Genomic DNA, 13,883 nt, shown 5'->3' on the forward strand with positions numbered 1-13,883 from the left:
CTCACAGTTCTTTACCCTCACGTACTGTGGCCTGTTTGTGAGGTAGTCTGTAATCCAGGATGTGAGGTGATGGTCGACTCCGGCATGCTGCAGCTTGTCCCCCAGTAGACTGGGCTGGATGGTGTTGAAGGCACTGGAGAAATCGAAGAATGTGATCCTCACCGTGCTCCCAGCATTCTCCAGGTGCAGCAACGCCGTATGGAGGAGGTAGATGATGGCATCCTCCACACCGATGCTGGGCTGGTAGGCAAACTGCAGCGGGTCCAGCGATGAGCTTGCCAGCGGTCGCAGGTGGGCGAGGACGAGTCTCTCCAGCGTCTTCATCAGGTGAGACGTCAGCGCCACCGGTCTGTAGCTGTTGAGCTCTTTGGGGTTGGCAATCTTGGGCACTGGGACCAGGCATGACGTTTTCCACAGCTGTGGAACTCTGCCCAGCTTCAGGCTCAGGTTGAACAAGTGCTGGACAATGTCACACAGCTGGTCGGAGCAGGTCTTGAGGAGTCGGGAACTGATGTCATCCGGACCTGCTGCCTTCCTCACCTTCATCCTCCTCAGTTGGTTCCTCACCTGCGCAGTTGTGACAGACAGGCAGGAACCAGGAGGCAGAGTGGCGGCTGAGGGTGTGGCAACGGTTGGGAGGGCAGATGTTGGTTGTGGAAAGCTGGTCGTGAGAGGGGGCAGGGAGGGTAAGGCCACAGTGAGAGTTGGTGCAGGTGCAGCTACAGGTGAAGTTGACGGTGGGCCGGGGGCGGCTGGCGTCTTGTCAAACCGATTGAAAAAGCGGTTGATTTCATCTGCCCAGTCCTTGTCTTTTTCGTTCAATGTCACTGGGCTTTTGTGGCCTGAGATGTTTTTCAGGCCCTTCCAGACACCAGCGACATTGCTGGCTTGCAGCTGCTCCTCCATTTTCATCCTGTAGGCCTTCTTCCCCTCTCTGATCTTCCTCCTCAGTTGGATCTGCACGGCCTTCAGTTCCTCTCTGTTGCCCGACACAAAAGCCCTTTTCTTCTCCTTCAGGAGGACTCAGGCGAGGATTCACTCACAGAAGTTGGTGAGGGCTACACCTTCTTCTGGAAGGGTCTCCCAGAGAATGAGCGAAGACTACATGGAGTTGGCTTTGCTGTGAAAAGCAGCTTACTCAGTAACATCCCTGAGTCCCCCCAAGGCATCAATGAACGGCTTATGACTTGGCGTATTACCCTGGTAAAAGGTCGCTTCGCAACTTTGCTCCTATGCTCCCACCTTGCCTATGCTCCTATGCTCCCAGCGCCTATGCTCCCACCTTGGATGCTGACGACAACACCAAAGATGCCTTCTACGAGTCCCTGGATGCTACCATATCCAAAATCCCTGCCTCTGATAAACTTGTTCTGATGGGTGACTTCAATGCCCGAGTAGGTACTGATGCCAGGCTCTGGAAACAAGTAATCGGAAGACACGGGACGGGGAAAATAAACAGCAATGGCCTCCGACTCCTCACTCTGTGCTCTGAGCATCAGTTGATTGTAACTAACACCATCTTTCAACTGAAAAAGAAATACATCACATCATGGATGCACCCCAGGTCCAAACATTGGCACTTACTGGACTACATCATCACAAGGCAACGAGACCAAAATGACATCTGCATCACACGGGCCATGCGTGGGCCTGAATGCTGGACTGATCATCGACTGATCAAGTCCAGGCTCAAGCTGCGAATTCGACCTCCTCACAAGAAACAGCCACCCCAAAGGCGTCTTAACACCAGGGCCCTGGAGTCCCCAGAGTGTGCAGCCAGCTACCGCAACAAGCTGGCAGAGGGACTTGCCAGCCTGGACAAGGACACCAGTAACGGTGACCTTGATATTGAAAGCAGGTGGAAAAAATTGAGGACAACAATTCATCAAGCTCGTACTCGTGTGTTCGAAAACAACCACTTAAGAACTCCAACAAAAGTCGCAGTCTACCAAGCAGTGTGTGTGTCCACGCTGCTATATGGCGCAGAAGCCTGGACCATCTATCGACGCCATGTGAGACGCCTTGATGCATTCCACATCAGGTGCCTCCAACGAATCCTTTGCATCACCTGGCAGGATCGTGTCCCACACACTGACATCCTTCAACGCACCGCCTCCACCAGTATCGAGGCTATACTGGCAAAGAGGCAACTCCGGTGGGTTGGACATGTCATCCGGATGCCTAGCTGCTGCTTGCCTCGGCAGGTGCTTTATGGACAACTCCTGTCAGCAAATAGGAAGCCTGGTGGTCCTAAGCTGCGATACAAAGACCAGCTTAAACAGACTCTAAAGAAATGCAACATCAAGCCCAGCGATCTGGAGTCTGCTGCAGCTAACAGGCCACTGTGGCGTTCCTTATGCCACGAAGGGGTGACACAACTTGAAAACAAACGCACCTAGAGGAGGATCGTGCGGCGCGAGCAAAGACACCTCTGTGCTGCTTCAGTACCACCTCGCCAGCCCGGTCCCGGCCTCACATGTCCTGAATGTGGCAGGATTTGTGGCTCCAGAATCGGGCTTCATAGTCACCTACAGTGGCATCGACGCCAGCTCCGATAACCACTGTCCAATACCCCACAAAGCAATGGAAGCGACGTCATCTTCGACTTCGATGGACTGCCAAGAGAGAGAGAGAGTGTGTGTGTGTGTGTGTGTGTGTGTGTGTGTGTGTGTGTGTGTGTGTGTGTGTGTGTGTGTGTGTGTGTGTGTATGTATGTATGTATGTATATATATATATATATATATATATATATATATATATATATATATATATATATATATATATATATATTAATTGGTTCACAGACAGTGTGTATCCCAAAAAATATTTTCCCATAGGAAACCCTTAAAATGAGAATAATCCGTTCCCAGGTCCCCATAAAACATAATTTTCTACTTTCTAATTTCCGAAGCCTTAAAACTACACAAAATATACCTTATTTTATATAGTAAATGTGCTATAGTATTATAATTAAAGGAATCAACTGTACTCTATAATAAAGTTTTATTTACCTTTGTGATGGTCGTTTATGGCTTGATTGAATGGAGTGGCCGGTTTCATCAGCATTAAACACTTGACACATAGCCTTCTTTCACCATCTTGGGTTGAGTGAATGCTGGCACATGTGGCTGCCTCTGCTCACCCGTAGGAAAACTGACTGTAAAGTTTCATTGACAGTTTTGAAAGGCGCTTATAAATGAAATGTATTATTATTATTATTGTTATTATTATTATGAGGAATGATCCCTTGTAGATGCCTTCTCTGATAATTTTACCTAGTTCCTCATCAATTGTGTTCTGTTTAGCTGGGTTGATAGCTTTTTGCATCAAGTGTACAGATGGCTTGTGCGGGTTATTTAATTGTGGAGCCTGATTGATGGGATATTTTAACCTTGCAGTCTACACTCTGCATTTTAACTATCAAAGTTGAAACGAGTCCAAATTTCACTGTTTTCTATCCATTTTGTCACTGTCCCTCTCATTCGTCTGCCTATGTATTTTAATTTGCAGCTCTGTTTTTCTGTAAAGCCCCCCACACCCAAACTGCTGCATTCTTGACAATCATGTGCAGCTTTAACGAAGACTGGGGGCGGGGAATGGAGGACAAAAAAAAGGCCGCTGCCATTTCCTTGTTTGGAGAACGGGCTCATTCACGAACGACACATTACTCATTGTTGTGCTCCGTGTGTATCCCGAAAAATAGTTTGTATGGCAAGATTAAATTCTCGTGAATTTGACGTTCATTAGCCGAAAAGTCCGTTAGCCACGGCATTTGTAAGCCAAGGTATCACTGTATATACACTCACTTTCTCCAATGTTTTGTAACATCGATTCTCTTCCCACCTTCAAATCCCATCTCAAAACCCACCTATTTAAAATTGCATTTTCTCTGTAGCTCTATTTCTTGTTTCTATTCATACTTGTATTTTATTTATTATTGTATCTATGCTTGTCCTTGAGAGCTTTGAAAGCCGCTTGAAATCAAATGTATTAATATTATTATTCTTCTTTTCCTTTCGGCTTTTCCCTTCAGGAATCAATGTCCTCCATCTAACTATCTATTTTGTGCATCCTCTTCTCTCACACCAGCTACCTTCATGTCCTCTTTGACCACAGCCATAAACCTCCTCTTCGGTCTTCCTCTCGGTCTCCTGCCTGGCAGTTCAAGGCTCAGCATCATTCTGCCGATATAGTCACTTTCTCTCCTTTGGACATGTCCAAACCATCTCAGTCTGGCCTCTCTGACTTTCTCTCCAAAGCCTCTAATCTGAGTTGTCCCTCTAATGAACTCATTCCTGATTCTCTCCAACCTGGTCACTCCCAAAGAAAACCTCAACATCTTCAGCTCTGCTACCTCCAGCTCTGCTTCCTGTCTTTTCTTGAGCGGCACTGTCTCCAGTCCAAACATCATGGCTGGTCTGACCACGGTTTTATACACTTTTCCTTTCATTCTCGCTGAAACCCTTCTATCACACATCACACCTGACATTTTTCTCCAGCCGCTCCAGCCTGCCTGGACACGCTTCTTCACCTCTTTTCCACACTCTCCATTGCGCTGGACAATTGACCCCAAGTACTTAAAATCCTCCACCTTGTTTATCTCTCTAGCAACACTCTTGCACTTGGATCCCTCTCATTCACACACATATATTCCGTCTTGCTGCGACTGATCTTCATTCCTATCCTTTCCAGGGCCTATCTCCACATCTCTAGTTTCTCCGCCACCTGCTCCCCGTTCTCGCTACAGATCACAATGTCATCTGCAAACATCATGGTCCAAGGAGATTCTTGTCTAACATTGTCTGTCAGCCTGTCCATCACCATAGCAAATAAGAAAGGGCTCAGAGCTGACCCCTGGTGGAGTCCCACCTCCACCTTGAATTCCTCCGTCACACCAACAGCACACCTCACAACTGTCTTACAGTCATGATACATGTCTTGCACCGCTCTGACATACTTTTCTGTCACTCCAGACAAGGGAATACCAGGCAATACCACAGCTCTTCTCTGGGCACCTTGTCGTACGCTTTCTCCAGATCTACAAGGACACAATGCAATTCCTTCTGACCTTCTCTGTACTTCAGCATATTCGCAAACTGCATCTGAAATTTATTATTATTATTATTATTATTATTATTATTATTATTATTATTATTATTATTATTATTATATGGACAAAGTTTGAAACTACCCCATTCTTTGGGGGTAAATGAGTACCAATGAACAATGAACAATTATTTCCAACAGGACAGATATGTCTGTGCAGTAACCAAAGATGTCCTGGGCAACAGCATTCCCTGTGCCGTTCTGCGACCTTCGTAAGTTGCTGAACCAGCAAGTCTTTCTATAATTGAGAGCATCTTCTCATGGAAAGATTCCGCTGTCTTCTCCCCATGCTATGTTCAGGGGGTGCGTGGTGACACAGGAGTGCGTGGAGAGACTGATCAAGTTGGACATGATGGATCCCGTGAGTGGAGACAAGCTCTCTGACAATGACATCATACTACTGCAAAGGGTATGTACGTGGTCAACAACCCATCAGAAGATTTTTCTTTGTCGACCATCCCCCCGATTTGATGATATCCATTTTTGTGCTGTACCTTTATTTATTTTGTCTGTGTAAAAAGCAGTTATTTTACCTAGTTAACCCATTTTGCCTGTTACCACTCACAACTTTGTCAGAGCTCTCACCGTTTCCTGGTGTGAGAAATATTGCATGATCACACGTTATCTTGCATAATCAAGGAACAGATGATTGTCCTGAATGTGCGTCTGTATTGATGGAGTGGCAAGAACATTGTGAAATGCCAACATAGCAGAAAAGACTTGCTTTGAAAAAAAATGTACATGTACTTTCATACAAAACATGATGACAGTACATTGTATTTATTTTTTAGATGTCTTTATTGGGAGCTGTTTCCTTGTTCCTCGCCGTTTTGTGAAAAATCTATCTAGTAAGCCCCTCAACATTCATGGTGGGCAGGGAAAATAATAGAACATTATACATTTATAACATAGTGGAAATACAATTGGACCCGAAACTAACAGTCCACCTTTCAATACTGTGCTGCTGTCTATGGTCGTGAAAATATGGTACACATTTTTTTCTCAAAACTGTGATCATGAGAGATGTTTTATTTATTTTTTATGTTTTTAGACAGCGTGTGTAAAGATGGTGGCATCAGGAAAATTTGGTAAACATAGGTACAAATTGAGTTTCACCTGTGCTTTAAAAACAACACTCTTAACGCTTTTGGGTTTCTGGGTGCATTGTTTGTTTTCTTTTTTAATAAATGAGGCAGTGTGAATGGAATGAAAGACACTGACAGTGTTAAAGGACAACCGACGCCTCTGGACAAGTTTTGTCCATAATTTGTAAAATCGCTTCAAATGACTTCGACTGAGCGTATTTTACAAAGATTCCACCGCATATAGCTATATTTTACGTTTTAAGACTCGCGCTGAATATTCCGGAAGTCTTGTTTTTGAGTTGGTGACGAGACGTCACGTCACTGAAGGAACGCCCCTGACCGAGAAAGGACACACTGTAGCAGTCCTTTCATCACGTCAATGCATTTTGCAGTACTTTGTTTGGTCTGAAAACTTCGTGTTGATGGCGAAATTAGAAGGAAAACACATAAATCACGCGATGGTGAATCCTTGTGTTTTGTGACAAAAAAAATTAGTCCATTTCCACAGCTTTGTCGCCATCTTCTGCCTTTTTTGGGTCGACCCCCCCCCCCCCCCCCCCCCCCCCCCCGATGCCTCAAAATGACACGGAATAAATTCTTTAATCGATTGCAAACATGTATGCTTTCCTCTTCAGAATTATTTGAATCATATTCATAACTGGATGAGTAACAAGAAAGCATGTTCTCTGAAGCCATTGTTTTGATTCTCGAGCAAGGCAAGACGTCTTGGCGTGACACCACGAACAAGGGGGCGGGACCTTCTGAAACTGCCCACTTCCGGTTTCAATTTTTTTGCAGTTTCAGCACACTTTAAGTCATTTTTATTGGTTTTGCATTTGACTAAGAATATCATATTTCGTGCGTGTTTTGGGTATTTTAGATGCTATAAAACGTTTTTCTGATGTCAGTTAGGAAACAAAAATGTGATGTCCGTTGTCCTTTAAGTTTCCATCTGATAAAATTACATAAAACTTGGTGTTTCTTTGACAGGGAGGAACTGGCTTTGCAGGGGCTGGCGTCAAGCTCAAGGCCAAAGAAGCTCGTCCAGTGATGCAAGTGTGAAAGAACAATCTGCTAATTAATATTATAGTCTCTAAAAATTGATTGCAAACAGCCAAAACACAACATTTGTTTCTATGGTATCTGATATACCGGGCATGTTTCTGTTTGCCATTCTGTTCTTCTAATTAATAGCATACTATTCATACGATTTGAAGAGTGCTGTTTTCTTCCTCAACCGGCATACTTGCCTGCTTATTGGTCAATTCAATAAATATGCTCTCCCAAACGTCTTTGATTGTATTTGGATTCAGAAATATTTCTCAAACACATAAAACATTGGTCATAGTATTCTATGGTATTGAAATTCAAAGTTCGTCATGGCCGTCATCGTTCATGGCTCCATAATCCGTGATAGTGCTGATCTTGATGAAGTCGAGTTTGTCGAGCATCTCAGACAGTGTCACAAGTCCATCCTGACATCAACAGAACAGAGAAGGCGAAAACAACAAAGAGCAAAAATAAAATGGAACAGATATGTCTCAATCGACTGAGGATGGAAATCATCTGCATAAAATTCAGAGGCGCATGATAGGTCCTTAAATAAACATGTCATGAGTGTAGTCCAGGACTTTAATGTGGCTGTCTGCTCATCACTTGTGTGAAGATGAAAAAATTAAAATTGCTGAGTTGCTTATTTTAAATGCACAGGAAGATAAGCAAAAACACATTTAGTTGCTTTCAGAAGTACATTAAACTGCAATATGAGCATTCAATGCAAATTAAAAGAAAAACAAAAGTCTATGTATTTGTCTAATCAGTAATAATGACTTTTTTTTTAATTAATTCTAGCATCCAACGTAAATATGCCTCTGACCGTAATTTAACACAATATTGTTTCAACTCAATCCTATACATTGGCTACAAGTTTGATTTGAAAAACAATCTCCATACATGGGAGGGTTGAAAGTAAGTGCAGCACCACATACAAACGAAGCGATACGCCAGTGGAGTGTGTGTCATTGTGACGGTCTCTAATATTCAGAACAAACTCAAAACAGTTTCAGTCAGACGATATCCGCAGTTTTTTTTCAACACTTCCTCCATCAAAAAAATTGGACCGATTGTAAGAGACTACTGTAGCGCTATGTTATGGCCATAAAAGAATCACATGTAACCACATACACAGTATGTGACTGCAATATGGAATTATTTATGCAAGAGTGAAACTTGTCGTGTCACCGGCAGCCATTACGTACAGTCCCCATGTGAGCAAACCTTGCGAAATAATATGGACCGGGATGAGCTCTGTTTGCAACTGTGAAGGCTCATCAAAGTTCGTCGTGACTCCTTGTTAAATCTTCTCCGTAATTGGTGGCCTGGCTGCCCACAAACATGTTCCAGTTGGCCAGGATTTCGTGTTTGGTTATTTTTTGGTCCTGACGATTGATCGGCCACGTCATCCAACATTCGTGCGATTGACATGGAAGCAGATGGAGGATATACATGAAGTCAAGAAAAGAAAGAGGAAAGACAGAGAGAAATTAGGCAATTAGTGTGAATTAAAACTTTGATTAGAAGTCAATTATTCCATCGGTAATTAATCTACCTACAGTACCCCTTTTATTTTATCGTGTCCTATCCATATATTTATCTCCATTCATCCAGAAACTATCAAACTTGGACTGATATTTCAGTCGGTTCAATGTCAATAATCATGTTGCCAATAACACAAATGTGTATTTGGTCATGTTGCGGTGTCCATGTGTGCTTGGAGGCGACAGTGTTACCTTGTTGGTGTCTGTCTCGTGGATCAAATGTTTGGCTTCGTTGTCGGCATGGTCGACTTGTCCGGGCAAAATCCACTGCGCCACCTCACCGAAATCCATGGACCCATCCTGTGTGATACACATCAAGTAAGAAAAAGAGACCAGCGACGGGTCCAATATCTATAGTACTGCCACGATTCCTGTAGTAGTTGACTGAGAGAATGACTGTTCTGTTTTCTATTTTTCTGAAGGTTATCGCGTTTTGATAGAACCGGATCTTATATTACAGTCATCACTTACATCACTTGCTTTTTACAAGCTTGCGGGTTTCGGTCGAGTGCATTTAAATAAGACCATTTCATTGGTGGTGGATCGTTTACTTGTGTAACAATAACTGATTAACAGAAAATTTCAAACATTGATGGTTTTATGTATCCCTAAACTGATTTGACACTATTAAAAAGTGTTTTTTCTCCTTTTTTTCAGAGAATTGTTTTTGACTTTTTTTTTAAGTTTGACCCTACAAAGCAGGGGCTTTTATTTTACCGGGTGGAGTAATTTGTTGCATGATGCGCCTCACGCTTAATAAATTTGACTAAACATATGACATTTAGGTGGCCCGGTAGTCAAGTGGTTAGCACGCCAATTTCACAGTGCAGAGGTTTTGAGTTCAACCCCCCTATATTCCTGTGTGGAGTCTGCATGTTGTAGGTTGTCTCCAGGTCCTCCGGTTTCCACCCACATCCCAAAAACATGCATGGACACTCCAAATTGTCCTAAGCTGTGAGTGTGAGCGCGAATGGTTGTTCGGTTCTGTGTGCCCTGCCATTGGCTGGCAACTGGTTCAGGGTGTCCCCCGCCTACTGCCCGAAGACAGCTGGGATAGGCTAGTGAGGATATAGTGGTCCAGACAATGAATGAATCAATGACTAAATGAACGTTACATGAAGTAGTAAACAATGTCCTTGCAACACACACACTGGTGAAAAAAAACAAATCTTCGGAATTTACACACATCTCTGGTTTAAAAAAATATATCAATAAAAACGTGTTGAGTGGTGTAATTGGTCTGGGCAAGTTTTATCTTTCAAAAGTCAATGTAAGTAACTGGAGTTGAATGCTTCTCTCAATGCTGTATTAGAAATTTGCTTTTACAAAGATACATTTTGGTTTCTTTTGGGAGCTCCAATTAAGTATGTATTATTTTCTTAACACAAACAATAAAATATATAGATTGAACTCTTACGATAAATTCAGTACCATACCTTGTTGGCATCCCTGAAATCAGTGAAATGCTTCTTCTCAGTTTGGACCCATTCAGGCTCACTCTCTCCATCCTCCGGTGTGTACATATCTCCTATGGGCATTCAATTCGCAGCACACGCACCAAAATTAGATTCAGCATCCAAATTGAGAGGAGTTTAAAACACAGGTCACTTACCTATGTATTCGTCTAAGCTAATCTTGCCGTCCCCATTTTTATCAATGTCCTCAATTGTTTCCTACAAGAGAGTTTTTTCGTTACTTTGAAGAAAGGTCGCTGTTGTGGGTTCAGACAGATTTTTCCACTTCACCACATGTGATGCACAGACACACAAATGTTAAACCTTTCCAAACACTTTTGTTCTGAACATACTGGAATCACACTAATTTACCAAGATGTTACAGTTGACGATTAACTCATTCACTGCCATTCCCAAATTTATTCGGGAATTTAAAAGCATGACGTGGAGCGTCATTCGCGAATTTATTCAGGCTTTGGTTTTTCTTGCGGCGGGTGCCGATAAAACGCTGGTCAATGGTGTTCCCTTCCACGAGGGGGCAGCATTTGCCTTTTGTACAGCCGCCCTCATTTCAAGCACAGATAACTTCAAACCCATATAACTTAGGAAGTAACTATGTTTTCTAATGAAAGAAGAGAGTCTAAGATTTTTTATGCTGCATTGAATGTTTATTTAGTCCTAAAACTATAACTATAAAATATTCTGTGGGTCCCGCATTTTGAGTGAAAATTACAAAATCCCTGGCACTTGAGTGGACATTTTTGCACATCGTCTGGCAGTGAATGAGTTAAAGCCCACAAATCACAACTACCGTATTTTCCGGTTTATAAGGTGCAGCGGACTGTAAGGTGCACCCCAATGAATAGTGTATTCTAAAGCTTTTCCATATATAAGGCACATTGGCGTATAAGGTGCACCTTTATTGAATGAAAAAGGTTTTCTAGGCATATTTTTTATAAATATATAAAAGTCGCCACAGTCGAGGCTGGGGTTACGTACAACTTCTACAGGAGGAAATGGAGTGGTGGCTGCTGACAGTAGTTGAGAGACCTATGGCTCAATGTTACTTCACATGTAAGGCACACCTGCATTTAAGGCGCAGGGTCATCTTTTGAATAAAAGTAAGGCTTTGGGGTGTGCCTTATACATCAGAATATACAGTACATACAAGAACAGTTATCCAATCTTCAATTGCACCTACACGTTGACACCGACAAATCTGTACCTGTACAACCAAATCTTTCATGTAATCAAACTCCTCCGGGTGGAGAAAGGCAGTGAACTCCTCACGCGTGGCGATTCCATCGCCGTCACGATCGGCGGTCTTGAAGCGTCTTTCATCTCGGGTAAGCATGGACTTGTAGGTGGCCTTGTCCTCCACATCATCAAATTCCTCATCTGAGAAGGCAGACAGATAAGTTAGACCAAGTAGTGAGAGAGGTGGATGCAGAGGGAGTTACAAACCAAGATAGAATCCGTAGGTCGTGTTCTTGTACTCCCCCCAGGCTATTTTATCATCTTCGTTCTTGTCATAATCCCTCCAGTGTTTGTTCACGTTCTCCTCGATGTACCTCCTCTGTCTATGTTTGATCCAATAATGCAGCTCTGCGTGATTAATGAAACCATCCTCGTCTGTGTCAATGCGGTCCACAATTTTCCTTTGGGGTAGAACAAAGAAGGCTCAGGTTGCAAAGTAGTACAACACTTTTTAAATGTCCACATTATCATGAAAATCACAATTAGAAACGCTTCTATTTCATGGAAAATTCATATATTTTTTAGCGGGGCAGGGGCTTTATTCTTTGTGATTCACCCAATAAATAAGACATCATTGTCTATGAGTAGACTGCCATTGGTTGGCAACCAGTTTAAGCTGTCCCCCATTTACTGCCCAAAAACAGTTATTATAAGGCTCCAGCACACCCTGTCACCCTTGGGAGGATCAGCACATCAGACAATGGGTGGATGGATACGTTGATGGATGGTTTTTGGGGCATTTGAGTGCCAAGACTGCTTTGCTACCCACTTGTGGCACATTTCGCCAATTGTAAACATTTTTAAGGGCCATTATTCATTAGCAATAGCAAAATACTGTTCAGTGTTTCCCTAAATTTCCCTGTGATTGTGCCTTGCTATGAGCGAATTTGCAGATTTAATTTTACAACTAGCCTTTGGTATTTCCTGAAAAACACAACCTGAACCTACGCTAGTCTGTCTTTACTCTCCTCCGGGGTCAGTTGGTCGAAGGTCTTCGCCTCCTCTTTGCCAAGAAAGGCCTCGTGATCGTATTGAAAGTTGTGAGCGTCATTGTGGACATGGTCACTCAGGTCGGTGTGGTGATGGACGCGTTTCTCCTGAGCGGGGACTGCGAATGTGGCAGACACCAGGAGGTAGGCAGATGCGAAGGACTGCAGCAGCATGATGATTCGCAACTGAGGATGGAAATACAGTCGTGATATTTCGCATATTTTGTGGGTAAAATAGCTCTTTTTCAGGGAATTGTATAGCAGGGGAATGTTTTTGCAATTCAAAATTTACCATGATTAACTTTACAGATGTTGTTTCAAGCTCCCTGTTTTGCTTTTTGCAATAATAGATCCCAAAACAAAAGAACATAAAAAGCGTGGCCAATAGGAACAAAATGAGATTTCTGCTGAGTACTTTGAATGAGTTGTTGGGAGAGAAACGACACACCCAATGCAATACTGTAGTACAGTAGTTGGAACAGAAAACGCATGGTCATCAACTTAATCAGAATATTACTCGAGATATAATTGAGTGAACTCAATCAAATCAAACATTGGTCGAGATATCGCGATATATTCTATGGCGAGTCACCTTTTTTTAATCCTCAGTACGATCCAAGGAAGAAATTAAATTCGAAAAATAATTTGCAAATTACTATTTTGGAGGGCCAGATCGAACGCTTGGTTAGTAATTAACTTTACTAAGCAGTGATTAATTCATGGTAAACGAACATAAACATCGTCTGTCAGTTGAACGTTTGGAATGTTTTTCGTATAACTTCTCTGTTACCCACAAGGACCACCACAACAAACTCGTTCCTTCTGAGCCGTGCAAAAAAAGTAGACTGCGAAAACGTCGCGATTAAAGAAACGAGACACCTTTAGCTGGTTTGGGTTTATCGCATGAATCAAAAGACCAATTTTCTGAAGCACTTACTTGTGAGTAGCTTAACCGACCCCAATGATATTAAGTGGTTGAGAGAAAACTGTACGCGTTGGCACTATTTATCGTTTTAAAACGCTGTGGAGGAGGCGGGATTAGCTATTGGAGTAACCAATGAAACAGCCCAAATGAAGATAATTTGACCAATCACACTAACGACATTGACTCCACTAATTCTTATTGGGTGTGAAGCGCCACGTTGTCACGCAAATGCGTGCATCCCAGTGCTTGACTTTTGTTGTAGTGACGGGAATTCCGTCTCCTTTCATAGAGCCGTACTTTTGGCTCGGCTCACTAAAAAGAGCGGCTCCTTCGGCTCACAAATACGATTCAGGTTTTTTTGTTACTTAAATTAATTCACTACTAAAAATCATGGAAAATTATGTGAAAAACAAATGATCCATGTACAAAAATACAGTGTATAGCAAATATTTTTATTTATATGGCTTTAT

The 13,883-nt window shown here is 42.7% G+C and overlaps 2 protein-coding genes across 4 annotated transcripts in view; one reads left to right on the forward strand and one right to left on the reverse strand.

The window, feature by feature from the left end:
- The window catches only part of nosip (nitric oxide synthase interacting protein), a 37,881-nt gene extending 30,398 nt beyond the window's left edge, over window positions 1-7,483 (forward strand). For both annotated transcript variants that reach the window (XM_089018901.1, XM_089018900.1), the window contains 3 exons: window positions 5,248-5,318; window positions 5,407-5,515; window positions 7,182-7,483. In XM_089018901.1, coding sequence (XP_088875027.1) covers window positions 5,248-5,318; window positions 5,407-5,515; window positions 7,182-7,253 — 252 coding nt within the window. In that variant the 3' untranslated portion in view covers window positions 7,254-7,483. The remainder of the gene's footprint in view (window positions 1-5,247; window positions 5,319-5,406; window positions 5,516-7,181) is intronic.
- On the reverse strand, window positions 7,477-13,508 carry rcn3 (reticulocalbin 3, EF-hand calcium binding domain). Of its 2 annotated transcripts, none has more exons than XM_089018899.1 (8): window positions 13,426-13,508; window positions 12,448-12,674; window positions 11,707-11,900; window positions 11,468-11,640; window positions 10,401-10,461; window positions 10,225-10,316; window positions 8,981-9,088; window positions 7,477-7,666 (listed from the first exon to the last, which is right to left on the reverse strand). In XM_089018899.1, exons 2-8 carry the CDS (start codon window positions 12,660-12,662, stop codon window positions 7,559-7,561), a joined length of 951 nt encoding a protein of 316 aa, XP_088875025.1. In that variant the 5' UTR covers window positions 12,663-12,674; window positions 13,426-13,508; the 3' UTR covers window positions 7,477-7,558. The 2 variants fall into 2 exon arrangements, with proteins under 2 accessions (XP_088875025.1, XP_088875024.1); XM_089018898.1 differs by lacking the exon at window positions 7,477-7,666 and adding an exon at window positions 7,810-8,629.
- Between the last annotated feature and the right edge of the window lie 375 nt (window positions 13,509-13,883).

This window comes from Hippocampus bargibanti, linkage group LG17 (assembly GCF_051943395.1).
Source record: "Hippocampus bargibanti isolate YZ-2025 linkage group LG17, ASM5194339v1, whole genome shotgun sequence".
Classification (NCBI taxonomy): Eukaryota; Metazoa; Chordata; class Actinopteri; order Syngnathiformes; family Syngnathidae; genus Hippocampus; species Hippocampus bargibanti.